Here is a 26,877-nt window from a genome sequence, read left to right as displayed (position 1 = left end):
GGTTTTGGGTTGCAGTTTGGGCACTCGGTCTCTAAAAGGTTCGCCATCACTGGTCTAGAGTGACTTCTGCCCAGTAACAACAGATTAACACTATGATTTCTGTTGTTTCTGCTGTGTCACTGAGCTTACCTTACATTACAAAATGAATCTTAAATGCATATTATCTTTTTCTGCTTCTGTGAACACAAAATATAACATTTATATGACATCCAAAACATGAAGTCACAGTAAATAACTCTGCTTTTGTCTTTAACACATAAACATAGGAACTGTATTAAGGCTATTGGCAGGTCTAGCTGTATACACATATCAGAAATACTAGCAACCTAGGACAGGTCTTAGCTGGCCAGCTACAAGAATGTTTCGCAAAATGAGGATCAGGGACCCGTTAAGTCATTGGGTCCGCCAAAAAATGCAGACAGTACTTGGACCGCATCCATATTTTGCGGATATGACGGGGTGATCATGTATTCTTTTTGGCGCATGCCAGCAAATGAGGGGTGCAGACATCACCCCCAGGTTCTTTTGGCCTCTGTCGGGCCAGTATGTCAGCGTACTTCATATTCCACCGTACAGGACAGATGTGTTCCTATACAGAAGGCTGAGCAGTGTACTTTACTAAATTTTGCATTGCGACCCTAAGGGTGACATACACCCCTGTGCGGCTATAGGACAGCCTTGTGGCTCTCTTTTAGCTGTAAAACTACAACTCCCAGCATTTAAAAACAAGATGGGTCGTCAGAGCATGATGGGAGTTGTATCTTTGTAACAGCTGGAGCCAAAGGTTTGAGACCACTGCTCTGAGCCTGGACAAAACAAACACCAGGACACTTCTATGAATAAATATGTATTCATATTATGGGGAAGATTTCTCAAAACTGGTGTGAAGGAAAACTGGCTTAGTTGCCCATAGCAACCAATCATATTCCACCTTTCCTTGTCCAAAGGGAGGTCTGAATAATGAAAGGTGGAATCTGATTGGTTAAGGCAGTTTTCCTTCACACGGTAATGAATTCGTGAAGTATTACATTCCCAGCTAATTTAATTATCCGCCATTAAACAGTACTACATAAAACTCTGCTATCCCTTTACAAATATGGCGCGCACAGACTTGACGGCTGGTCACGTGATCCTCAGAGCACAAACCATTTGAGATTTGTAGGGGGAGTGACTCAAACGCGCGAGCGCCTAGAAACAATGAATGAAGTAGGAATGACTTACTGCACTGACAAATTGTCTGAGGAAATAATGCAGTCAGTCACGACGTGAAGCCATTTTACTCGGTCAGTAAACCGTTACTTTGACGGGAATATCCCCCTCTGCCACGCAGCGTTGCGGGCTGGTGGTACGTTCCTTTTCAAGAAATCCGGGCCATGGCGCTGTCTATCGCTGCGTGGTGTGACCCGGTTGTGTTGCCGGTGTACGGCGTCAGTATGGGGGAGAAGGCTCCGCTCGTGTATAAACGCTTCATCTGCTCGTTCCCAGATTGTAATGCCACGTATAACAAGAACTGGAAGCTGCAGGCTCATCTGTGCAGGCACACGGGGGAGGTGAGGCGCATGGCCGGGCGGTCAGGGGGGCGCTGCTAGCTCTTCTCCATGGCCTTATGTAGCAGAGGCGAGCGCTTGGTGCAGCATTTGCTGGGTGTATGGTCCTGGCATGGGCACTGCTTCCTGGGTGCTGCCATGCCCGGGCATGCCCCCAGCACTCCTGAGGTTGGGGTGGTATAGTATGCAGTAACCCCTCATAAGTGACCTTACAGGCAGCTGCCACTTGCCCGTATGAGGGTAGCATGGGTCTGATGCCAGCATGTGGGTGTCAAATATGGGGACTCTGCTCTCTGCTAAAAAAAAGAGTTCCTAAAAGTTTGAAGGACTCCTGTAGTTATGAGTTTTACTCTTCTAGGGTTTACCAAAATCTTGCCCCTTTTAAAGAGGAGCTCTCGCCTCTCCTTATGTGTCCTGCAGTCTCCATGTAGTAACCATTCTGGGGCATCTATTCTGTTATGTTGTGCCATTACCCTGTTATTCCTGCTAGAAATGATGCATTGCTAGTAGCTTGCAATGAAGGTCCAGCTGGGTGTTACCAGGGGGGGGGGGGGTGTTTCCCTGTACATTGACATTATCTAATCAGTGTCAGATTGTGCATGGACTGAGCCTAATTGGTAACACCCATCTGGACCTTCATTGCAAACTGCCAGTGCTTCATTCATAACTTCTAGTAGGAATGAGACATAAGAATAGATGCCCCCTGAATAGTTATTGCAGGGGGTATGTAAGCAGTTACTAAAACAGACCTGTTGGGAGAGGTCTTCTCTAAGGAGACTGGTTTTCTGAACCCCACAATGTTCTGTTCTCCTATCGGTGTAAGGTTCCGATATGATCAGTGCCTTATTATAAAATGACCTTTAAATTGGATTAAAAAAAAAAAAGCCCCATGGCGTCCTTGGTGATGTGTTTTGTGCGTCCTGCGCTTTGACAAGCCTTGTAAGTCTCAGGTCACCATTTAAAGGGGTTTTGCCATCAGACAATGGGGGGCATATATTGAAAGGATATGCCCCCATTGTCTGATAGGCGTGGGTACCATCTTTGGGACCTGCACCTACATGGAGACCAGAGTGGGGAAAGTAGTGGAGGGTGCACTGTGCATGTGCGGCCGTCCTCCTTTAATTCCTATGGGGCTGCCGAGAATAGACGACTTGCGCATGCCTAGTAGTAGACTCCCATTCACTTGTATTGGAGCAGCGCTTGTGGATCCTCCAGCCACAACTCTCCCTGCTTCTTTCTTGTTGTAGGTGAGGGTCCCAGAGATGGGACCCTTGCCTATATCAGACAATGGGGGCATACCCTAGTGATATGCCTCCATTGTCTGTGATGGGAATACCCTTTAAGTGCTTTAGTTTCTAGTCCAGAGATCAGCAACCTACAGCACTCCAGCTGCTGTGAAACCACAACTCCCAGCATGCACATTTACCCCACTGTTCTTGTAATGCCCATAGAAAGAGGATTCTGGGAGTTGTAGTTTCAAAACAGCTGTAGTGATGGAGGTGGCTGCTCCCTGTTCTAGCCTATTGATTTCAATGGGCAGTGTAATTCTCTACTTCACCTGTAGGGGCTCTGTCCTGGAAGTGCGCACTCTTTGCCTCAATCCCCTATAGATTCCGGTCCTGTCACAGGGGTACCATGAAGTCAGTTTATCTTTGGGGGGGTTAGAAGATTGTCCAGTGCAGGTTAGAAGCGGACTGTTTGCAGTAACTGCTCTGGTTGTTGGTAGTAGTGAGGGCTGATTGGTATGGCACTGATCGCTCCATCTCTGTACCTGTGGCACCCTCCAGAGGGTAGTATGGTATCAGAGGCTGTGTACTAATGCCCAATCGGCATCCACAATAATTGCTATCACTTGCCATGTTGTAGAAGTGTTGGGCCAGACACAGGCTTGTGAGTTCCCGTTCTGTCATGATCTCACGGCGTTGGGGTTCATGCACAAGACTGTCTGTTTTGTGGTCTGCAAATCCACTAAACACTGTTCCACATCTTGCAGAGCAGCTCGTCCAGCCCTCAATAGAGCAGTCCAAGATATGGACAAGAATAGGATGTGTTCTATAAATTTTTTTATATTTTTCCTGGTGCCGCAGAACAGACGTGCAGATGTGGACAGCAGTGAATGGGTCTGCATCCGACCTGCAAAAAATGCAGGTCAGGTGCGGAGCCAAACCACGGTTGTGTGCATGAGGCCTTATACTGATTTATAATGCTGAGGGTCCTGGAATCTACAGAATTACACTGACATCTTGTGTATCCATTAGAAATGCTGAAAAGAGTGAACACTGGGTAAGGCCTCATGCACACGACCGTTGTGTGCATCCGTGGCCGTTCCGTTTTCCGTGATTTTCTGCGGACCCATTGACTTTCAATGGGTCCGTTAAACTCTGAAAATGCACCGTTGTTCATCCGCGGCCGTGATCAGTGTATCCTGTCCGTCCAAAAAAATGACCTGTCCTATTTTTTTGACTGACAACGGTTCACGGACCTATTCAAGTCAATGGGTTTGTGAAAAAACACTGATGCACACAAGATTGGCGTCCGTGATCCGTGGCCGTTGGCAACTTTCACACAGACGGATCGCAGATCTGTCTGCATAAAAGCTTTTTCAGATGAGTTTTCACTTCGTGAAAACTCATATCCGACAGTATGTTCTAACACAGAGGCGTTCCCATAGTGATGGGGACGCTTCAAGTTAGAATATACTGAGAACTGTGTACATGACTGCTGCCTGGCAGCACCCGATCTTTCACAGGGGGCTGTGATCCGCACAATTAACCCCTCAGGTGCCTCACCTAAAGGGTTAATTGTGCGTATCATAGCCCCCGGTAAGAGATCAGGTGCTGCCAGGCAGGAGGGGGCAGACCCCCTCCCTCCCCAACATTATATTCATTGGTGGCCAGTGCAGCCTCCCCCCCCCCCCTTGTTAAAATCACGTTCCAAATCCCTTATCATTGGTGGCCAGTGCGGCCACCCCCCCCCCCCCTCCCAGTTAAAATCATGTTCCCCCCCCATGTGCAGTCCTGGTTGCCATGGTTACTTAGCAATTTTTAGAAGCATTATACTTGCCTGCGAGCTGCGATGTCTGTGACCGGCCGGGTGCTCCTCCTACTGGTAAGTGACGGGTCTGTGCTATAGGCAATGCGCCGCACAGACCTTTCACTTACCAGTAGGAGGAGCGCCTGGCCGGCCAGACATCGCAGCTCGCAGGTAAGTATAATGCTTCTAAAAATTGCTAAGTAACCATGGCAACCAGGACTGCAGTAGCATCCTGGTTGCCATGGTTACCGATCGGAGCCCCAGCGATTAAACTGGGACTCCGATCGGAACTCGCCACTGCCACCAATGATGGGGGAACATGATTTTTAACTAGGGGAGGGGGGGGGAGATGTGAGGCCGCACTGGCCACCAATGATGGGGGATTTGGAACGTGATTTTAACTGGGGGGGAGAGGGGAGGCCGCACTGGCCACCAATGAATATAATATTGAGGGAGGGGGTCTGCCCCCTCCTGCCTGGCAGCACCTGATCTCTTACAGGGGGCTATGATACGCTAAGATACTGTCGTGTGCGGCACCTGAGGGGTTAATTGTGCGGATCACAGCCCCCTGTAAAAGATTGGGTGCTGCCAGGCAGCAGGGGGCAGTCATGTACACAGTTCGTAAGATATTCTAACTTGAAGCGTCCCCATCACTATGGGAACGCCTCTGTTAGAATATACTGTTGGATATGAGTTTTCACGATGTAACTCAAATCCGATGGTATATTCTAACATAGAGGCGTTCCCATGGTGATGGGGATGCTTCAAGTTAAAATATACCATCGGATTGGAGAAAACTCTGATCCGATGGTATAATAGGGACTCCTGACTTTACATTGAAAGTCAATGGGGGACGGATCCGTTTGCAATTGCACCATATTGTGTCAACGTCAAACGGATCCGTCCCCATTGACTTGCATTGTAAGTCAGGACGGATCAGTTTGGCTCCGCACGGCCAGGCGGACACCAAAACGACTTTTTTTATGTCGTAGATCCTCCAAAAATCAAGGAAGACCCACGGACGAAAAAACGGTTATGGACCAACGGAACCCCGTTTTGCGGACTGTGAATAAATACTGTCGTGTGCATGAGGCCTAACTTTGTATAATTTTTTGTTTTCTTTAGAGACCCTTTGCTTGCACATATGAAGGCTGTGAAAAAGGCTTTGTGACTTTATATCACCTGAATCGTCATGTGCTCAGCCACAGCGGGGAGAGACCTTGCAAGTAAGTGTCGTCTGTGTAATGTAAGGTCCTGACCCTCTGCTGGTTGTACAGTATCTTATACCCCAGGGACATGTTCTGGGAAAACCTGCTGCAGATTGGAAGATCCACACTGTACAGTACTGCTGCTGATTTCACATCCCCCCCCCCCCCCCCCCACTTACCCATCAGGCCCTTGGTATGCTAAAAAAAAAAATATTTTTATTTAGCACTATTTATTTTTAAGAATAAACATACTCGACACTTGAGGACTTTTTTTTTATTTTTTTTATTCTAGTGTTAGAAGGTTGCAGCAGTTGCGCAAATATTTGGCATACATGATAATAAAGGAGTATTCCGATCGCAGACATTGGCGGCATATCACTAGGATATGCTGCCAATGTCTGATAGGTGTGGGGTCTGACCTCTGGTACCTGCACCTATACTTAGAACTGAGCTGGCACAGTCCCAGAGTGCGCACCGCGCATGCATGGCTGCCCTCCATTCATTCCTATGGGAGTGCTGAAAATGGCTAAGCTAATCAGCCCCATAGAAGAAAATGAAGCGGTGGACGGCAGCTGAGATCCGCAGACTGCAGAACACTTGCGGTTGTGTGACACGCCAGCCACCAGTCTGCTTGCAGTATTGGTACACATCGCGGCGCTGGTGCACACGAGTCTCCCTTCACAATACTCATGCCGAATGGCCCGGGAGCCCACCCATACTGGCCAATCAGCAGCTTTCTTACAAGTAATGAGGCTGCTTGCTGTAGGGAAAGTCTTGTCTATTAATAAACATGAGACTGTTTGTTTTTTCCTGCGTAAAATTGTCTGTGCAGGTGTTGGTGACCTCTGCTCAATGCTTCATGTTCCTTCACTCAGGAACTGGGTGAGGATTTGTGCGGATTTTAAAATCCACAGCATGTCAACTGTGTGGTTTGTTTTCCTTTTGTAGGTATCGAAAGTGTAGAACTTGTTGTGATGTGGTCAAGTACCACATGGCCACAGCGGGCTGTAATTAAACTAGACCGCATTTTTAATGGCTACGCAGCACACTGCAACACTGCGGTAGTTATTATAATTACAGCCCGCTGTGCCAAAATTGCAACACAACCATGTGGTTATACCTCAAAGGTGTTAAATTTGTGACACTTGCACCAGGTACTGGTTGAGTTAGCATTCCTCTTGTCATCTAAGGCCTCATGCACACGACCGTGCCTTGTTTTGCAGTACGTAAATTGCGGAAACACAAAACACGGATGCCGCCCGTGTGCATTCTGCAACTTGCGGAACAGAATCGGCTCCTGTAATAGAAATGCTCATTCTTGTCCACAAAGCTGAGTGCTGTCTGCGTCTTTTGCGGCCCCACTGAATTGAATGGGTTCTGCATCTGAGCCGCAAAATGCAGATGCGATACGGCCCAAACAGTTGTGTGAATGAGGCCTAATTCACTGGGAGGTTTATCAAAACTGGTGTAAAGGAAAACTGCCTTAGTTGCCCATAGAAACCAGATTGATCCTTACATTTTCCAAAGCAGCTCTGAAAAATGAAAGGTGGAATCTGATTGGTTGCTGTGGGCTACTAAGCAGGTTTTGATCTCCCCACACTTTGTTCAAAAAGTTGATTTCTTAATTATATTTTCTTTTCAGATGTGAAGCAGAAAACTGCAATTTGGCATTCACCACAGCAGCTAACTTGAGGGTGCACTTCAAAAGGGCTCATGCTTCTCCAGTGCAGGTCTACGTGGTAAGATGCTTGAATCGACTTATTTATCCTAAGGGGGATCTTGCCAAGAAATGCAGTTAACCCACTGGTGTAGGGATCGGCTGAATGTAATGCCTTTCACTTAGTGATTGGCTGCTTCATTCTGGAGAAAAAGCACTTTTAATCCATATGAACAGAACACTGGCTAAGGAAGAGACTGGAGCGCCGTGACCTCTTCAATCAGTGGATCTGTGAGGGTATTGGACTCCCACCCATCAGATATTGATGACCTCTCCAAAGGATAGGTCCTCAATATTAAATGCCTTAACCCCTTAAGGACACAGCCTTTTTACACCTTAGGACCAGGCCATTTTTTGAAAATCTGACCAGAGTCCCTTTAAGTGCTGATAACTTTAAAACGCTTTGACTTATCCAGGCCGTTCTGAGATTGTTTTTTCGTCACATATTGTACTTCATGACACTGGTAAAATGGAGTCAAAAAAATAATTTTTTTTGCACCAAAAAATACCTAATTTAACAAAAATTTGCAAATTTCAAAGTTTCAGTTTCTCTACTTCTGTAATACATAGTAATACCCCCAAAAATTGTGATGACTTTACATTCCCCATATGTCTACTTCATGTTTGAATTGTTTTGGGAATGATATTTTTTTTTTTGGGGATGTTATAAGGCTTAGAAGTTTAGAAGCAAATCTTGAAATTTTTCAGAAATTTACAAAAACTCAATTTTTAGGGACCAGTTCAGGTCTCAAGTCACTTTGCGAGGCTTACATTATAGAAACCACCCAAAAATGACCCCATCTAAGAAACTACACCCCTCAAGGTATTCAAAACTGATTTTGCATACGTTGTTAACCCTTTAGGTGTTGCACAAGAGTTATTGGCAAATGGGGAGGAAATTTGAGAATTTCATTTTTTGTCTAATTTTTCATTTTAACCCATTTTTTCCACTAACAAACCAAGGGTTAACAGCCAAACAAGACTGTATCTTTATTGCCCTGACTCTGCCGTTTACAGAAACACCCAATATGTGGCCGTAAACTACTGTACGGCCACACAGCGGGGCGTAGAGGGAAAGGTGCGCCGTATGGTTTTTGGAAGGCTGATTTTTATGGACCGGTTTATTTACACCATGTCCCATTTGAAGCCCCCTGATGCACCCCTAGAGGAGAAACTCCCTAAAAGTGACCCCCATCTAAGAAACTACACCCCTCAAGGTATTCAAAACTGATTTTACAAACTTTGTTAACCCTTTAGGTGTTGCACAAGATTTAATGGAAAATAGAGATACAATTTCAAAATTTCACTTTTTTGGCAGATTTTCCATTTTAATATTTTTTTTCCAGTTACAAAGCAAGGGTTAACAGCCAAACAAAACATTATTTATGGCCCTAATTCTGTAGTTTACAGAAACACCCCATATGTGGTCGTAAACCGCTGTACGGGCACACGGCAGGGCGCAGAAGGAAAGGAACACCAACCATATGGTTTTTGGAAGGCAGGTTTTGCTGGACTGTTTTTTTTTACACCATGTCCCATTTGAAGCCCCCCTGATGCACCCCTAGAGTAAAACTCCAAAAAAGTGACCCCATTTTAGAAACTACGGGATAGGGTGGCAGTTTTGTTGGTACTAGTTTAGGGTACATATGATTTTTGGTTGCTCTATATTACACTTTTTGTGCGGCAAGGTAACAAGAAATAGCTTTTGGCACTTTTTTTTTTTTTATTTACAACATTCATCTGACAGGTTAGATCATGTGGTAATTTTATAGAGCAGGTTGTCACGGACGCGGCGATACCTAATATGTATACAATTTTTTTTTTATTTATGTAAGTTTTACACAATGATTTCATTTTTAAAACCAAAAAAATGTTTTAGTGTCTCCATAGTCTAAGAGCCATAGTTTTTTCAGTTTTTGGGCGATTATCTTAAGTAGGGTCTAATTTTTTGCGGGATGAGATGACGGTTTGATTGGCACTATTTTGGGGTGCATATGACTTTTTGATTGCTTGCTATTACACTTTTTGTGACGTAAGATGACAAAAAATGGCTTTTTTTACACCATTATTTTTTTACGGTGGTCATCTGAGGGGTTAGATCATGTGATATTTTTATAGAGCCGGGCGATACGGACGCGGCGATACCTAATATGTATACTTTTTTTTTTTATTTATGTAAGTTTTACACAATGATTTCATTTTTGAAACAAAAAAAATGATGTTTTAGTGTCTCCATATTCTAAGAGCCATAGTTTTTTCAGTTTTTGGGCGATTATCTTGGGTAGGGTATGATTTTTGCGGGATGAGATGACTGTTTGATTGTTACAATTTTGGCGTACATGCGACTTTTTTGATCACTTTTATTACCTTTTTTGGGAAGTAAGGTGGGCAAAATTTCAATTTCATCATAGTTTTTTATTTTTTATTTTTATGGTGTTCACCGTTCGGGTAAAGTAACATGACCGTTTTATAGATCAGGTCGTTACGGACGCGGCGATACCAAACATGTGTAGGGAATTTTATTTTTTTCATTTTTTATCAGTGATAAATGTGTTTTTTTGATTTTTACTTTTTTTTTCACTTTTATTCACTTTTTGGACCCAGACCCACTTGGTTCTTGAAGATCCAGTGGGTCTGATGTCTGTATAATACAGTACAGAACAATATATATTGTACTGCACTGTATTTTACTTACACTGAACAGATCTATGCCTTTCAGCACAGATCTGTTCAGCACCATGGACAGCAGGATGCCTGAGAGGCGTCCTGTTGCCATGGGAACCTTCCCCGTCTGCTCAGAACTTCGCAGACGGAAGGGTAAGGAGGGGATCTCTTGGGGGGCTGTCTGGGGGCTCTCTCCCTCTCCATCGGGGGGCTGCAAAGGCACAGCAGCCCCCCGATGGGAGAGGGAGCTCCCTGCGCTGTTAACCTTTTCCATACAGCGGTCCGTACGGACCGCTGTATGGAAAGGGTTAAATGGCTGACATCGCATCGCAGATGTCAGCCGTTTATACCAGGTGCCAGCAATGTGCTGGCACCCTGGTATACCCACTGAACACCAATGAATTTTCATGCGGAGGCGGGCGGGGGATCGCGATCCCGCCTGCCGCACCGCCCGCCTCCCACACCGCCCGCAACCTTCCTCCTGCACCTCCCGCCACCATAAAAATCATTCGGGGGTGCAGGGGGGGGGTGAATAAAACTTTTTTTAGGCATGTAAAGTTTCTGATCCCCGCGGTCAGGGACCGCGGGGACCAGAAACTGCAGAGATCGCAGCAAACCGCAGGTCTGAATTGACCTGCGGTTTGCCGCGATCGCCGACATGGGGGGGTCACGGGACCCCCCCGCGCATTTAGCCTAGGTGCCTGCTCAATGATTTGAGCAGGCCCCGGGTTCCGATCACTGCCGGCCGGGCGGCAGTGATCGGAACAACACATGACGTACCGGTACGTCATGTGTCCTTAAGAGGTTAAACTACTTTAATAGGAACACAGTAATCCGCACCGCATGTACACAAATTACTGTGAGTGGCACAAAGGTGGGCATAACTAATGTGAAGGGTCACACATATAAGGGCTTGGTTTTTTCGGGACACGTTGCACTTTCTAATTCCACAATTGTAGTTGAGAGCTAGAAGAGAATTTCCATGGGGGAAGGCGGGGGGGGGGGGGGGGCTGGTGCAACCTAATTCTGCAACAGTTCTATGGGTTTTGTCTACAGCGTTCCCTAGTTTAGTGACCCGTTGCTTTCATTCTCCAGGTCAGTACGATTACAGCAAAAACACATTTGTGTAGGGTTTCTCACATTTAAATATTGAAGAAAAATAAAGCTTGAAGAAAATTCTTTTCATCACCATATTCTGACCCCCTATAACTTTTCTGTAGTTTAAGGAGCTGTGAGGGGTCAATGTGGGGCAATCTATACTTTTTTTGTCTTATAGGTGTGGGACCCACACCTATATCTGGAACAGAGCCTTGCAAAGTGGTGACTGGAGGACTCTGGTCTGGCCATCACCAAGCGTGCTCCATGGAAGTGAATGGGAGAGCACCTCGCATGACCAGCCACCGCTCGCATTCACTTCTATGGACTCGACAAATAGCCGTGCCAGACCTCTATTTTTGGCGGCCCTATAGGAAATGAATGGAGGGCGGCACAGTACGCCCTCCACCACTTTCAGCACTCTGTTCTAGGTATAGGTGCAGGTCCAAACGTTAGGACCAGCGTCTATGACAATGGGGGCATATCCTAGTGATGTGTCCCCATTGTCTGTGAGAAACCATTTAAGTGGCCTGAAACAATGGAACATGACTGCAGCCAGTTGACTGGCTGTTCGGTCTTCTGGTATTAGTGATGAGTGCTCATTGATTGTGGAGGGGGGTTCAGGTATTTTCAGGGTTCTGTGTAAGTGCTAGAAATTGTAAGTAGCCTGCCCTGTGGTTCACTTCCTATTTCTTTCAGTGTTATTTTGCAGACTGCGGCCAACAGTTCAGGAAACATAACCAGCTAAAAGTGCATCAGTATATCCATACAAACCAGCAACCCTTCAAGTAAGTGTCCACACAGTTACCTGTGACTACTCGCCGTACAGTGCTGTATCTATGCCGTGTGGTGTACAAGTATGCAGTCTTATCTGAATACAATAGTATTCCCAGCATGGCTTGTAATAGGGTTGTACAGGATCAGAAAGCAGGGCTGCTTCCTTAATAAGCTCTACAACTGCTCAAAGAAGCTGATCTGTAACCCGTGGAGCGGTTTCTTGGAGAAGGCAGACCTGTTCTATAATCGTGTACAGCCCCTTTAAATTATGAATGTATTTGATGCACTGGTTTCAGAGAAGCTGACGTCAGCCACTTGATATTCTGCCCTAGTGAGACTGAATAAGCAGAGGGGGCTGTAGAGGAACTACTAAACTAGTGGCTTCAGTTTGTCATGTGGCATAAACTCTGGCTTCTGAAATGGGCCAAGGAGCTGGTTAAAGGTACGTTCACATGGTGTCTTTCACTGGAACTTTGGCATAGACACCCACTCTGACTTGTGAAGAGCCAGCTTAAAGGGGTTGTCTGGGTTCAGAGCTGAACCCGGACATACCCATAATTTCACCCAGGCAGCCCTCCCTGACTTGAGCAGTTCATCCTCCGATACTCTCCCTTGCCCTGCGCAGTATAGTGTAGGGCAAGGGCTCTTTTATTTACTAGAACACTTTGCCTGGTGGAGACTTCCGCCCAGCAGTGTATTGGGTGACGTCACTGGTTCTGATGGGTGGGCTTTAGTGCTGCCCTAGCCATCTTACAGGCTAGGGCAGTGCTAAAGCCTGCCCATCAGTGCCAGGGATGTCACCGGGCTCTCTGCTGGGTGAAAGCCTCCACCTGGCAGCCAGGAGAGCCTGGTATGTCACTAACTCCACAAAATGCCTTTGCCCTGTGTGATTTGGTGCAGGGCAAAGGAGAGCATAAAGTGCCACGATGCTCTTGTCAGGGGGGCTGCCTGGGTGAAATTCTGGGTATGTCTGGGTTCAGCTCTCTACCTAGACAACCCTTTTAAAGCCCCTCTACAATGCCTCCCATTGCAATGTATGGAAGGCTGAAAGAATGCGGCTGCCTGCTGATTTCACCAAATTTCTGCAGTAAACATTTATGAATGGCCAACAAGTGTTGGCTTGTGCCAATATCATACTGCTAAATCTTAAATACCAGTGATGGTAATGGAGTTGGATTATTGGTCTGATGGTAGAAATCACTTTTTTTTCTCCCATCACAGATGCAGCCATGAGGGATGTGATAAAAGCTACTCTTTACCTTCAAGGCTTAAACGCCATGAGAAAATTCATGCAGGTATGTATCTGTTTTGCCAGTCTTCTCAGAATCTTTGCTCTCAAAGACTATGCAAGCATCTTTAAAAAGGTTGGGTCGCAAACACTTATCAATCTTAACCATTATGTGATTGCTGGGGGGTCTGAAAGTCCCCTGTGCAGTGGTTGTGCTCGACCACTGCTCCATTCAGTGTCTACGGCCCATTACGAAAGTTGCATCTTAAGGCTCCTTTAGATGGGACAATTCAGCAGACGGTGGTCGAGAAGGAAGTGAATCGGTGAAGTGGACTGCGGTGTTTACGTGATGTGATCTCCACTTCATGGGAGGAGTGATCACTAATGCCATCACTCATCCCCATACAGCAGGGATCAGCAACCTTCAGCACTCCAGATGCTGTGAAACTACAACTCCCAGCCTGCAGACTTTCTTGGCTGTTCTTGTAACTATAGAAGTGAAAGGAGGATTCTGGGAGTTGTAGTTTCGGAACAGCCAGAGTGCTGGAGGTTGCTGATCCTTGCCATAGAGACTCGTTGTTTGCACAGCACGATCTGCTTGCAAGTGATTTGGGCGCCTACACAAACGGTACAATTATGCAACAAACAAGCATTTTGCTTGTTCATTGAGTAATGGGCAGCACCTTTACACCAGATAATTGCTGAAGCCCATTCCTATCAACTCTTGTTAGCGATTATCTGATGGATTCTTGGCCAGTGTAAAAGGCCCTCTAGGCAATGTCCCCTTTCTTTCAAAGCCCAGTGCCTCTTTGAACACGTTGGAAGGGGTGTAGAAACTCTGCTCTCCCAATTTGCACCATTTAGTCAGTGTAACCCAAACCAGAAGATGGGAAATGAACACCAATAACCAGTCTATTCTAAGGCTGTCATTTGGCTGTAAAAACATCCAAATTGCAGGAAGTCTTCATGTTGCTGTGTAGCCCCCAGCCTTATAGTGATTAATGGTTTCCCTCTGAATCCTCATCCGCATCGACACTTCAGTCAGTTGTTGCTGCATTAAGCCACCAGCGCAGGGAGCTTACTGCCTATGAATCACATTGAAGTGCAGGCTACATAGAGATGGCTGCCGGTGAAGCATTAACTGTTCATCTAGTCCAATCCACGGAATAGTCAAGTGGTTAGTTTCTGTATCTTGCACTGAGTGTATGTGACAATACACCAATGACTCAGAAACCAGGTAAAATTTCCACTAGTTGCTCCTTTAAAATCTATGTGGAGTTTATTGAATATTTGTTTGTATGATAAAGCACATTGGCTCTAAATTTGAGCACTCAAAACTGGAATCTAGCAGAATTTTAATGAGTTTTTTTTTTCTTCCCCTGAATGGATGAGGGAACATTAAAGCACTCTAGATGGGAGTTGGGAGGCATTGTTACATGCCCAGTACATTCCCCCGTATCTGTCAGGAGTCCACCATACATTAGATCAGGCATGGCCAACCTGCGGCTCTCCAGCTGTTGTAAAACTACAACTCCCACCATGCCCTGCTGCAGGCTGATAGCTTTAGGCAGTCTAAGCATGGTGGGAGTTGTAGTTTTGCAACAGCTGCAGAGCCTCAGGTTGGCCATGCCTGCATAGATGGTCGCCTGTTCCTGCCAGAGACAAACTGACAATCTGTGTATTGCAAGTGAAGCATAGCAGAGACTGTACGGTGTGAATAGGGGAATTTTCCTCCACCTCAGAATGCTTCCATTGAGTTGTGGTATAGGAGTGTATTGGTTTAGGTTCTTACAGGTTTTATCTTTTGCAGGATATCCATGCAAAAAAGATAGCACTTGTCCTTTTGTAGGAAAGACCTGGTCAGACTACTTGAAGCATGCTGCAGAGCTTCACGCAGGTAAGCTCTATGGGTAACAGTATGCATAGAACAGAGGCCTGGTTTACATGTGGCATATTGTTAATATTTTCAGTCCAGTGTGTGTAGATGAACTAATGATGAAAATGACACTAAATATGCAACTTTCACCACTACCTCAGTTTGATGCAGGCAGCTGCAGTACCAGGCACTGCCTCCTGTATGTACGGCACTGCCCCCGAGGCTCAGCTTTAGCTGCCTCCGGAGTGAAGCCCTAGGGGTTGGTGCCGGTGTTGCACCTTCAATGGAGGCAGCCCATGTGACTGACAGGGCTTCGAGGGGAGGGTTGCACTGAACTCCAGATCTGTATATAGTAGACCCTGGGGCCTTGTACACATCCTTATCTCTGCAATGTACTAACACACCCCTAATACTGCTGGCTCCATCAGCCTGCATCCCACTAGCCTCCTACATTCTGTTTGCTAGGGCAGGGCTTCCCAGGGCCACCTTCAAAGACACTAGGATCACTGTTAAGGCAGCTATTCTGCTTCAGGTAAGAAGGAAGAAAAGCTTCCCCTTACCATTATCACACAGGTGTTACAATATAGACCACATCCTGTGGGGGTATAGTTAACTTAGTGGGCCAAGGTCGCTCTCCTCCAGCTATTCTTCAACCAATTTTAGAATTCCCTTGATTGGGGACTAACTTTAAATGTTTTTAATAAAGGTTATATTTTAAGGAGGGTTATTCCTTTTTCTGTGACTCTGCAGCCACCATTAGGAATGGATCAGTGAATAGATTAGTACAGTTTCCATAGCAGTCGCTGGTAACTGTATAAGGCTACTTTCACACCAGCATTTTTGCTGGATCCATCATGGATCAGCAAAAATTATTTCAGGATAATACAACCATCTGCATCTATTCAGAACGGATACAGTTGTATAATCTCTAAAATAGCCAAGACAAATCCGCCTCTAAAACCATTGTAAGTCAATGGTGGGCGGATCCGTTTTCTTGTCCGCGAAAACTGATCGGTCTCTATTTACTTACATTGTGAGTCTTGACGGATCAGTCTTGCTCCGCACCACATCGCAGACACAAACTTTTCTTGCAGCGTTCTGTCTGCATTTGGGACACAACCAAATGGAGCGGAATGCATTCTGGTGCATTTGGTTTTTGTTCAGTTTTGTCACCATTGACTGGGGACAAAACGGAAGCATTTCCCCCGCTATGGAGATCCTTTGGCAGATTTCAATAGCAGCAAGGGAAAGCGCAGATGTGTAAGTAGCCCAACTTCCTGTGCACTGAGCTCCCCCTAGATGTGACTGGTCAGCCAGGTTAAAGAGTACCTTTCACTATTTTTTATGGAGCACCTTTACATGGGGTGTACCCTCCACAGATTTTATTTTTTTGAAAGACCCCCCTCATCTGCCCCACTGTGTTCCCCTGACATTTTGGTGTCCAATGTTAATGCCGAGCAGCGGTACAAGGAGTAGACGGCTGCATTTCTCAGGGGGAATCTCCGTTTTACTGGCTGTGAGCTGTCCAACCGCAGTAGACATGTCGCAGCCGTTGAATACGGCTCGCCTTCTCCCTGGTTGTGACGTGGTCCTCTGCAATTGGACTGCACCCCAGCCAGGCAGGAGATTCCCCCTGAGAAACGTGGCCGTATCCTCCTCCCTGTACCAATGCTTAGCATTAATGTATAGAGCGCCAAAACTTCAGGCAGCAGGGCAGATGAGGGGTCTTTCAAAAAGATTACAGCTGCATGAGTGGGGAAGGGGGGGGGTACTCCCCATGTAAAGGTCCTTAAAGTTCTTATAGCATGGCTCTGAAGTTCAACTAACTTGTGTATACCAAACAAGAAATGCATGATGGTTCTGGTTATCGAAGGGGTGTACAGTGATGTCACATGGCCTAGGAATAGGCTGTGGCACTAATGGCTCACCCAGCCTCTAACAGCTGATCTGTGGGGGTCCCAGATGTTGGACACCCCTAGGGTTGGACGATATCAAAAATATTCCCACGATAACGATATTAAGAAATTTATCGTGATAACGATATATATCACGATAAATGCCCATTTAGAAGAAAAAAACACTTGGGGCCACAAGGAGACATTATACTGTATGGGGGCAGCCACAAGGAGACATTATACTGTATGGGGGGGGACGCCACAAGGAGACGTTACACTGTATGGGGGGGGACGCCACAAGGAGACGTTACACTGTATGGGGGGGGACGCCACAAGGAGACGTTATACTGTATGGGGGGGGACGCCACAAGGAGACGTTATACTGTATGGGGGGGACGCCACAAGGAGACGTTATACTGTATGGGGGGGACGCCACAAGGAGACGTTATACTGTATGGGGGGGGACGCCACAAGGAGACGTTATACTGTATGGGGGGGACGCCACAAGGAGACGTTATACTGTATGGGGGGGACGCCACAAGGAGACGTTATACTGTATGGGGGGGACGCCACAAGGAGACGTTATACTGTATGGGGGGGACGCCACAAGGAGACGTTATACTGTATGGGGGGGACGCCACAAGGAGACGTTATACTGTATGGGGGGGACGCCACAAGGAGACGTTATACTGTATGGGGGGGACGCCACAAGGAGACGTTATACTGTATGGGGGGGGACGCCACAAGGAGACGTTATACTGTATGGGGGGGACGCCACAAGGAGACGTTATACTGTATGGGGGGGACGCCACAAGGAGACGTTATACTGTATGGGGGGGACGCCACAAGGAGACGTTATACTGTATGGGGGGGACGCCACAAGGAGACGTTATACTGTATGGGGGGGACGCCACAAGGAGACGTTATACTGTATGGGGGGGACGCCACAAGGAGACGTTATACTGTATGGGGGGGACGCCACAAGGAGACGTTATACTGTATGGGGGGGACGCCACAAGGAGACGTTATACTGTATGGGGGGGACGCCACAAGGAGACGTTATACTGTATGGGGGGGACGCCACAAGGAGACGTTATACTGTATGGGGGGGACGCCACAAGGAGACGTTATACTGTATGGGGGGGACGCCACAAGGAGACGTTATACTGTATGGGGGGGACGCCACAAGGAGACGTTATACTGTATGGGGGGGACGCCACAAGGAGACGTTATACTGTATGGGGGGGACGCCACAAGGAGACGTTATACTGTATGGGGGGGACGCCACAAGGAGACGTTATACTGTATGGGGGGGACGCCACAAGGAGACGTTATACTGTATGGGGGGGACGCCACAAGGAGACGTTATACTGTATGGGGGGGACGCCACAAGGAGACGTTATACTGTATGGGGGGGACGCCACAAGGAGACGTTATACTGTATGGGGGGGACGCCACAAGGAGACGTTATACTGTATGGGGGGGACGCCACAAGGAGACGTTATACTGTATGGGGGGGACGCCACAAGGAGACGTTATACTGTATGGGGGGGACGCCACAAGGAGACGTTATACTGTATGGGGGGGACGCCACAAGGAGACGTTATACTGTATGGGGGGGACGCCACAAGGAGACGTTATACTGTATGGGGGGGACGCCACAAGGAGACGTTATACTGTATGGGGGGGACGCCACAAGGAGACGTTATACTGTATGGGGGGGACGCCACAAGGAGACGTTATACTGTATGGGGGGGACGCCACAAGGAGACGTTATACTGTATGGGGGGGACGCCACAAGGAGACGTTATACTGTATGGGGGGGACGCCACAAGGAGACGTTATACTGTATGGGGGCAGACTGGCAGTTCCCCAGCCTCTGATCAGCCTCTCCATCTTATCAGCCCCCTCTGGTAACCCCCCCCCCCCTAGTATTAATCATTGGTGGCAGTGCCCCTTCCCCCCAGTATTAATCATTGCTGGCAGTCGCCACCGGGTCTCACCCCCCATCATTGGTGGCAGTGGGCCCCCCCCCCCCTCCCCAGTATTAATCATTGGAGGTCACAGGGTCATCCCCCCATCATTGGTGGCAGTGGGCCCCCCCTCCTTCCCCAGTATTAATCATTGGAAGCCACAGGGTCTTCTCCCCCCCCCCCCCCGATCATCGGTGGCAGTCGGCCCCCCCTCCTCCCTCCCCAGAATTAATCATTGGAGGCCACAGGGTCCCCCCCCATCATTGGTGGATGTGGGCAGTGCCCCCCTCCTCCCTCCCTCCCTCCCCAGTATTAATCATTGGAGGCCACAGGGTCATCCCCCCCCCCATCATTGGTGGCAGTGGGTCCCCCCTCCTCTCTCCCTCCCCAGTATTAATCATTGGAGGCCACAGGGTCGTCCTCCTCCTCCTCCCCCCATCATTGGCAGTTTGCAGCTCCGATCGGAGTCCCAGCAGTGTAATGCTGGGGCTCCGATCGGTTACCATGGCAGCCAGGATGCTACTGAAGCCCTGGCTGCCATGGTATGTTAGTGAGCAGCATTATACTCACGTGCGTCGTGGCCGCCGGTCGCTCCTTCTGTCTGTGCGGCGCATTGCTAAGGCTTATAGCATTAGCAATGCGCCGCACAGACCTATGAGAAGAAGGCGCGCCCGGCGGCCACGACGCACGTGAGTATAATGCTGCTCACTAACATACCATGGCAGCCAGGGCTTCAGTAGCGTCCTGGCTACCATGGTAACCGATCGGAGCCCCAGCATTACACTGCTGGGACTCCGATCGGAACTGCAAACTGCCACCAATGATGGGGGGAGGAGGACGACGACCCTGTGGCCTCCAATGATTAATACTGGGGAGGGAGGAGGGGGGCACTGCCCACATTCCCGGCACCCGACCTCTGAGAGGACGCTGTGATAACCTGAGGGGTTAATTGCGCTGATCACAGCGTCCTCTCAGAGGTCGGGTGCAGGAAATGCGAGTGACAGAATTCCTTCCCTCCCCCACGCCGGCCGAACTGCTAAGAGCGCCGCCGCAAGCGGCCAGCAGGTATCGGGGACATTTGCACGAGTAGAAGTACTCTGCAAATGTCCCGTATCGGTTCATGCTGGGGCGGGCGGCCGCAGATTTAGAAGCGGTCAGCGTACATGACCGCTCCTATGACGTCATGAAATTATGCGGTATTTACAAAACGGCGATATCGCCGTTTTTTTAATACCGCGGTATATCGTGATACCGGTATATCGCTCAACCCTAGACCCCCCACTCATCTGATATTGATGACCTACCCATATTTACCACTGGATAACCCCTTTGAAGAGCATATTGTAAACTTCCTAGCTTGTTCATTGCACATCTGTAGTAAACTGTAAATGGCTCATTCCTGTCTGATCTTTTGCTTTAGAGGTTACCTGTGATATCTGTAATCGTAAATTCAAGAGGAAAGAATTCCTGAAGGAGCACAAGAAAATCCACAGAAAAGAGAGAATAGTTTATTGCTGCCCACGAGAGGATTGTGACAGGACTTATACTACTAAATTCAACCTCAAAAGCCATATACTCACGTTCCATGAAAACCTGCGGCCATTTGTTTGTGAACATGAAGGCTGTGGAAAAACCTTTGCGATGAAGGTGAGGTTTATATTGTAGAGTAGAGGTCTTGTCTGTATTGGCACTGCTTCCTACACATTGCAGCTGAATGCAGCCGGCTGGCTAGACACTGCTTATGTCGTGGCCAATAGATGCGTGGTTTTGTGGTAAAATAGTATAACTTGTAGGATTGGCCTCACCATGTGATTGTGGCACAATCCGATTTAAGACTGGGCATGTAAAATCTGCACAGCATTGATGAAGGGTTTGTCTGCTGTATCTCTATTGCTGACCTACCCTCTGTTTTCTCTATTGATGATCCCATCAGCTGTTTGAGGAGAAAGCGGCGCTGGTAAGAGCACTGCCTTCATTGTTTACCTGCTCGCTGTCGCAACCGCAGCAGCAATCACTCGATCTGTGTATAGGAAGGAGCCGTCCCATAGAAGTAGATGTAATTACCGTACCTGTTTGCCATCACAATTACAGCAGTGATCAGGTGTAAACTATGAAGAGAAGGCAGTTCTTGTAGCAGCACTGCCTTCTCTTCAAACAGCTGATCAGCAAGGGTGTCAGACCCCTGCTGATCTGATAATGATTACCTATTCTTAGGATGGGTAATTGATAGAAAAAGCAGACAACACCTTAAGTCTTCTAACTTCCTGTAAGACTAGGCTCCAGTTTGTCTGCTAGAAGTGCATATTTTCTTCATTCCTAGGAGATTGCTTTTGAAAGTTAGGCAGCAGATAAACTAAGTGAAGTTGCGAGCTCTGCAGTCCAAAATCTGAAGTGTAAAACACTTGTTCTTTTACAGCAAAGCCTGGACAGACACTTCAATACTCACGACCCAGAGAAGAAAAAGATGGTAAGAGTATTCTACGCCTATCTGTGTGAAAGTGCATTCTCTGCCTATAAACTATCCAAATGGTTTCCCTTTGGGTCAATTACTGTTGACTTGGTCAGCACTTTTAGTATCTCTGGAATTTTGCCCATATGGTGTTACCACCTGGGATTTCTTATTGGAAAGGATGTACCTCCACCACATAATGTCACTGGGGGGAAATGCATTGGTACCTAAACGCATGTGTAAACACAACACACTGGTGCTTCCTTTTCAAGCAGGAGGATTGGAGGATTGACAAAACAGCCAGAGCATGCTGCAGTTTCAAAAATGCTATTGACTCAAATGCACCTTGAGGATCAAAAATATGGCTCTTATTTCCATACAACATCTGGAGCTGGCAGTTTTTACTTAAAGCACTCCAAATGTTATGACCTGTTTAAAAAGGTGCATGACACAGCTGAGGATCAGAATGAAGGTTATAACTCACAAATGGTCATTGGTAAGACTGTCACTACAGTTTACATAATGTACCTTCCTAATGGGTCTTAATAAAAAAAACTTGGAGTCCTACTTTAGGCATGACAAGTTACAAAACATTCAAACCCCCCCCCCCCCAAAACCTGTGACACTAGCCTTTCAGTAACATGTAGTGAGACCTGCCAATAAGCAGAAAGGTGAAGCTAATGGGTGTCAAATGCACCTTGTTCTTCAAATTATATTGCTCAAATATACAATTACATATATTGTGATCCATCTTTTAATAGGGTATTGGAAGGATGTAGCTGCAGTACAGTGGTCCCTCAAGTTACAATATTGGTTCCAGGCCGATCATTGTATGTTGAAACCATTGTAAGTTGAGTAATTGGTTCCAAAGCCCCAAAAGTCGTCCAAGATGAGAGAAAATGAAGATTTAAGAAAAATAAGCAGATAATTAAGACAAAACAAGTCCTTTCATATAAGTCAGAAAAAGCTGCTAATCAGCAACTGATACAGCTATTGTACCAGAGAAGTGGCCTTGGTTGGATCTGAGACCTTGTATGCTGAGTCTAGTTTCAACTTGTGATGGGTCAGAAACAACCATTGTATCTTGAGGGATCACTGTACCTGGTTCTCCCATGACACCACTGCAGTATTGTATGAAGCATAGATATCAAAGATCCCTGATGCATTTCTCTGCTGTGCCAGTGTCCTCAGGGGCACATGGGGCAATGGTGGTGAACATGCTGCAGGGTCATGTTTTTAGCTTGTTGTATGCTTTAATAAATGAATACATTCTTTTATCCAGCACATTTGTTTTTCACATACATATAGTAGCACAAAGACAGTAATATGAAGTTGGAGAAGGCACTAAGCGTCGTTGCCTGATGGCAGTTGCTATATTCCAGTCTACCTTTAAGCTGGCTGTATACTTTAGATGTTGGCCTACCCCTTCTAGGCATGCTGCCGGTTTCCTTAATGCAGAGGGGGGGCTAGGTTGTCCGGCAGCTATCTTTATTCCCTGTGCATAGTGGTCTGACTAGGGTTGACCCAATTGAGAACTGCTTCTTTAGGTATTGCTTAGTGAGCTAGCTAACTTTCTGTCCTTCTAGGTGAAACCACCCCGACCTGTAAGAAGTCTTGCTTCTCGCCTTTCTGGATATAAGCCTAAGAAGTCCAAGAAAAAGAAACCTTCCCAAACTCCTGCCCTTGAGTCTCCAGAACAGCAACCTGATGCCAGCAAAGAAGCTCTATTACCAGTGCTGGAAAATCTGACCCTTAAATAATTCTCCAGTGCTTAGTCCAGTAATGCAGGATATATGATGTTAATATTACTGTTCACTCATTTGCCCGTTTTCTGTGGGAATTTTTTTTGTTCAGTTTCTTTTTCAGTCTGACCTGCTGGCCAAAGGTTTGTGGCAGTAGGTCAAGATATACTTTCTACCTGTTGCATTATTAAAGGAGGTCAAGCACATGCATTATTCTAGTAACCTTTATTTAGACTCTTAACCCCCCCCCCATAGCAATATTGTGTAAATGAATGCAGACGGAAGTCTGAGTAAATGTCAGAAGGAGCCAAGCCTAGTTCTGTGCACCTTCTCATCTAAGTTTTAAGTTGAGAAGCTAACACTACACAAGGCAAATGCCAGGCTACAAGGGAAAGTGGTGCAGATTGTATGTCTTCCCTGTACAGTACCTCTGGCTGATGCAGTGTGAATGGTGGCTGCCTGAAACTTTCCCTGGCAAAGAAACCAGTCACCGCTTTTTTTGGTTGCTTATCAATCATATGAACATGCACGACATGTTGTAGTTTTATTCCGGCCGCGCCTCAGCAGGTTTGCTCTGCTGCCAGAACGCTGTCCTGCCGCCATTAGTCAATGGGGCCAGAGCAGACCTCACCTCTGGTGGCAAGCGCTAGCGGCAGCACAGATCTGGCAGGCCGTTCACCCACTAGTACAGCCTGCTGGAAAAGGCTGCCGCTAGTGTGAAAGTAGCCTGACTTGTGCGACTGTTGCGTAAAACACTAATAAATACTCCAGATTATGATATACTGTATGTAAAAATGAGGCCTTATGTGGGGAGCCCTGTTCAGTTTACTGCTCCACTAGGTAGAATCTGCTGTGGCATAGTGATAAAGAGGGCAATTTTATTCTAGGCATACATGGGGTGAACATGTACATTTTGGGCACAACTGTATGCATGGAGACTACTGCAGAGCTTCTGTGTACTAGTTTTTTAGAGCCTACATTGCTCTATTATAGTTAAAGCGCATTCACATGATCATATGTCTTCTGTGTTTTGTGGCCATTTTTCCCAGATCTGTTTCAGGTTTTTATTTCCAGTAGTGTTTCCGGTTGATTAAGTCTTCTGTTCCATTTTTCTGTATGGAATATACAGTATTTACATAGAAAAGATTGGGCTGGGCATAAAATTTTCAATAGATGGTTCTGCAAAAACTGAACTGATACATATGGAATACATTCCATATGTTTATTTTTTTGCAGACCCGTTGACTTGAATGGAGCCACAGAATGTGATTTGCAGGCATTAATAAGACATGTTCTAGCTTTCAACGGAATGCATTTTGTTTTGTTTTCCCGGTCCAGAGCCGCAGCGAGAAACCCCACTGAAGTTCTAGTGGTTCCGTGCCTCCATTCCGCACTGCAGCTCCAGATTGCAGACTCATTCAAGTGAATGGGTCTGCATCTGTGATGCGTTGAGCACACAGCCAATGGCCCTGTATTGCGGCCCACAATATGGGCAACGGCCAGGTGTACGAGGCCTAAAGGGGAGGTGGGACAGTAGAACCATGCTGGGATTAACCGACAGTCAAGATTATGTTGATTAAACAGGCTGTTTTTCTACTAATTGCCCAGCACTAGTCTGTTAGCATTAGTACTAACTAGATATACAGCAGCACATTACTTAATAAACAAAAGTCAAAAAAACTGTAGGATAAATATCAATAAAACAAGATTTACATTTTATTTTTTGTAATGGGTAAACATAATTTACATAAGTCCCAAAACGGTGAACGGTGCTTTCGTGAGTAACGGCTTGTACAATAAATCTATAGCATTTATGATAGTCATTTGAAGCAGAGATTCCTTTTTCCAGCATTTTTGACAAAATAAAAAAAATCTCACAAAAAATTTCTTTGAAAGCTGCATGGACCAAAAAGTTACAACTGCTCAAATACAAAGATGAATGATCAAGCAATTCTGCTCTTCAAGGGGTTAAAAGCATTTATGTTGCTGAAGTGTTACTCAGATGAAGATAAGTCTTCATAAGCATTTGGCATGTAAAGTGCAATTTCTACAATGATTTAAAGGCTATGCACACCTCTACAGCTTTCAGTTTTAGTGTATCTACAGACTTGCTCTGTCCTGCGCGCTGAATCAGTCAGAAAACTGCTCCAACTGTCTGAACGTTATCTCTGAACTCCTGACTGCTCGTAAACATTCAGCTAATTTATCAAACTGATATTTTAGTTAGAATGGGTGTTTGAGTTGTCAGGAAAGTACAGATTCAGTCAATGGGGCAGCTCTCTGACAAATTGTGTGAAGCAGAAAGCAATAGTCTGCAGATGCCAGCCCAATATAAGTAAAAAGCAATGTTAAATTGCCCCAGAGGTGTCCATAGTCTTTAAAGAGGACCTTTCACTTCTCCTGACATGCCTGTTTTAATTCATCCCCTGTGTAATTACAATTCAGGAACATCTATTCTTATGGCTCTGTTGTGCCAGTCCTGTATTATTTCTACTAGGAGTTATGAATGAATTGCTAGCAGTCTACAGTAAGGGTACAGAGGGGAGGTAACCAGTTGGGGGGGGGGGGGGTGGTACCTGCACTTTTTTTTTAGAGGACCTTTCACCGATTATTACACTATGAACTAACTATACAGACACTTAAAACGGCACCCGGGGATCTCACTGCACTTACTATTATCCCCGGGCGCCGCTCCGTTCTCCTGCTATGCCCTCCGGTATCTCTGTTCACTAAGTTATGGTAGGCGGAGTCTGCCATTGTTCTTCTGTAGCGCTGGCCAATTGCATTGCAGAGCTCACAGCCTGGGAGAAAATAACCTCTCAGGCTGTGAGCTCTGCGCTGCGATTGGCCAGAGCAGAACAAGGGCAGACTCCGCCTACCATAACTTAGTGACTGGAATCTCTGCATACTATAACTTAGTGAGCGGAGATACCGGAGGGCATAACGGGAGAACGGAGCGGCGCCCGGGGATAATAAGTGCAGTGAGATCCCCGGGCGCCGCTCTACATGTCTGTATAGTTAATTCATAGTGTAATAATCGGTGAAAGGTCCTCTTTTTAAAGGTCAGATATTTTACTGAATCAGTTCGCCTTGGAAAAACTGAGTGTGATCGCTAATCAAGATAAAAAAAAAAGGTAGCATCCGCTCAAGGGCTCATGCGCACGAACATAGTCACTTTCCCCTTCCATTCTGTATTTTTGTGGACCGTATGCAGAACCATTCACTTCATTGAGGTTGCAAAAACAGCGGAAGGTACTCCATGTGCATTCAATTTCCGTACCCCAAAAAAGTAGTGCATGTCCTATTGTCTGCAAATCACGGTCCAAGGATCCATTCAAGTCAATGGGTCCACAAAAAATACGCAACACATCCATATTTTGCGGATCCAAACTGTAGAAATGCTATGCCAAGCCCATATTGCTCATGTTTGGTGATAAGTTACTGTTTCCGATCTGCAAAAAACGAATCGCTTATGGAGATGTTTTGTGGAATAACTGAACAGAGGAGGACTTAAATCTGAGAGAAGAAAAGAAAAAGTAATTAAATGAGGTGGCTCTATCTACAGGTAGGATGGGAAGGTGCTCAATATCTTAAAGGTGTTGGCTCCAAACACCAGAAAATGATAAGATATGGCACTCGTATATCTGAAGAGTCAGCTTCAACAATTGATTTA

General features: G+C 46.4%; 1 protein-coding gene across 1 annotated transcript; it reads left to right on the top strand.

Annotated features, from left to right (window-relative positions):
- Nucleotides 1–1,340: 1,340 nt before the first annotated feature.
- Nucleotides 1,341–23,410, top strand: GTF3A (general transcription factor IIIA). The gene is made up of 9 exons (XM_040426178.1): nucleotides 1,341–1,550; nucleotides 5,706–5,806; nucleotides 7,431–7,527; nucleotides 11,964–12,052; nucleotides 13,263–13,336; nucleotides 15,080–15,166; nucleotides 20,434–20,660; nucleotides 21,430–21,480; nucleotides 23,049–23,410. Exons 1-9 carry the CDS (start codon nucleotides 1,374–1,376, stop codon nucleotides 23,220–23,222), a joined length of 1,077 nt encoding a protein of 358 aa, XP_040282112.1. The 5' UTR covers nucleotides 1,341–1,373; the 3' UTR covers nucleotides 23,223–23,410.
- Nucleotides 23,411–26,877: the final 3,467 nt, after the last annotated feature.

The sequence above is a fragment of the Bufo bufo genome, chromosome 3, assembly GCF_905171765.1.
Source record: "Bufo bufo chromosome 3, aBufBuf1.1, whole genome shotgun sequence".
In the NCBI taxonomy this organism is placed as follows: Eukaryota; Metazoa; Chordata; class Amphibia; order Anura; family Bufonidae; genus Bufo; species Bufo bufo.
Note: the sequence above shows the minus strand (reverse complement) of the source record. Positions and strands in the feature narration are given on the sequence as shown.

Bases quoted from the DNA above. Each gene is read 5' to 3' on its own strand.
- GTF3A (XM_040426178.1), top strand. From the start codon at position 1,374: ATGGCGCTGTCTATCGCTGCGTGGTGTGACCCGGTTGTGTTGCCGGTG. The intron at 1,551-5,705 runs GTGAGGCGCATG...TGTTTTCTTTAG, and splicing joins TGTGCAGGCACACGGGGGAG to AGACCCTTTGCTTGCACATA. The intron at 13,337-15,079 runs GTATGTATCTGT...TATCTTTTGCAG, and splicing joins CCATGAGAAAATTCATGCAG to GATATCCATGCAAAAAAGAT.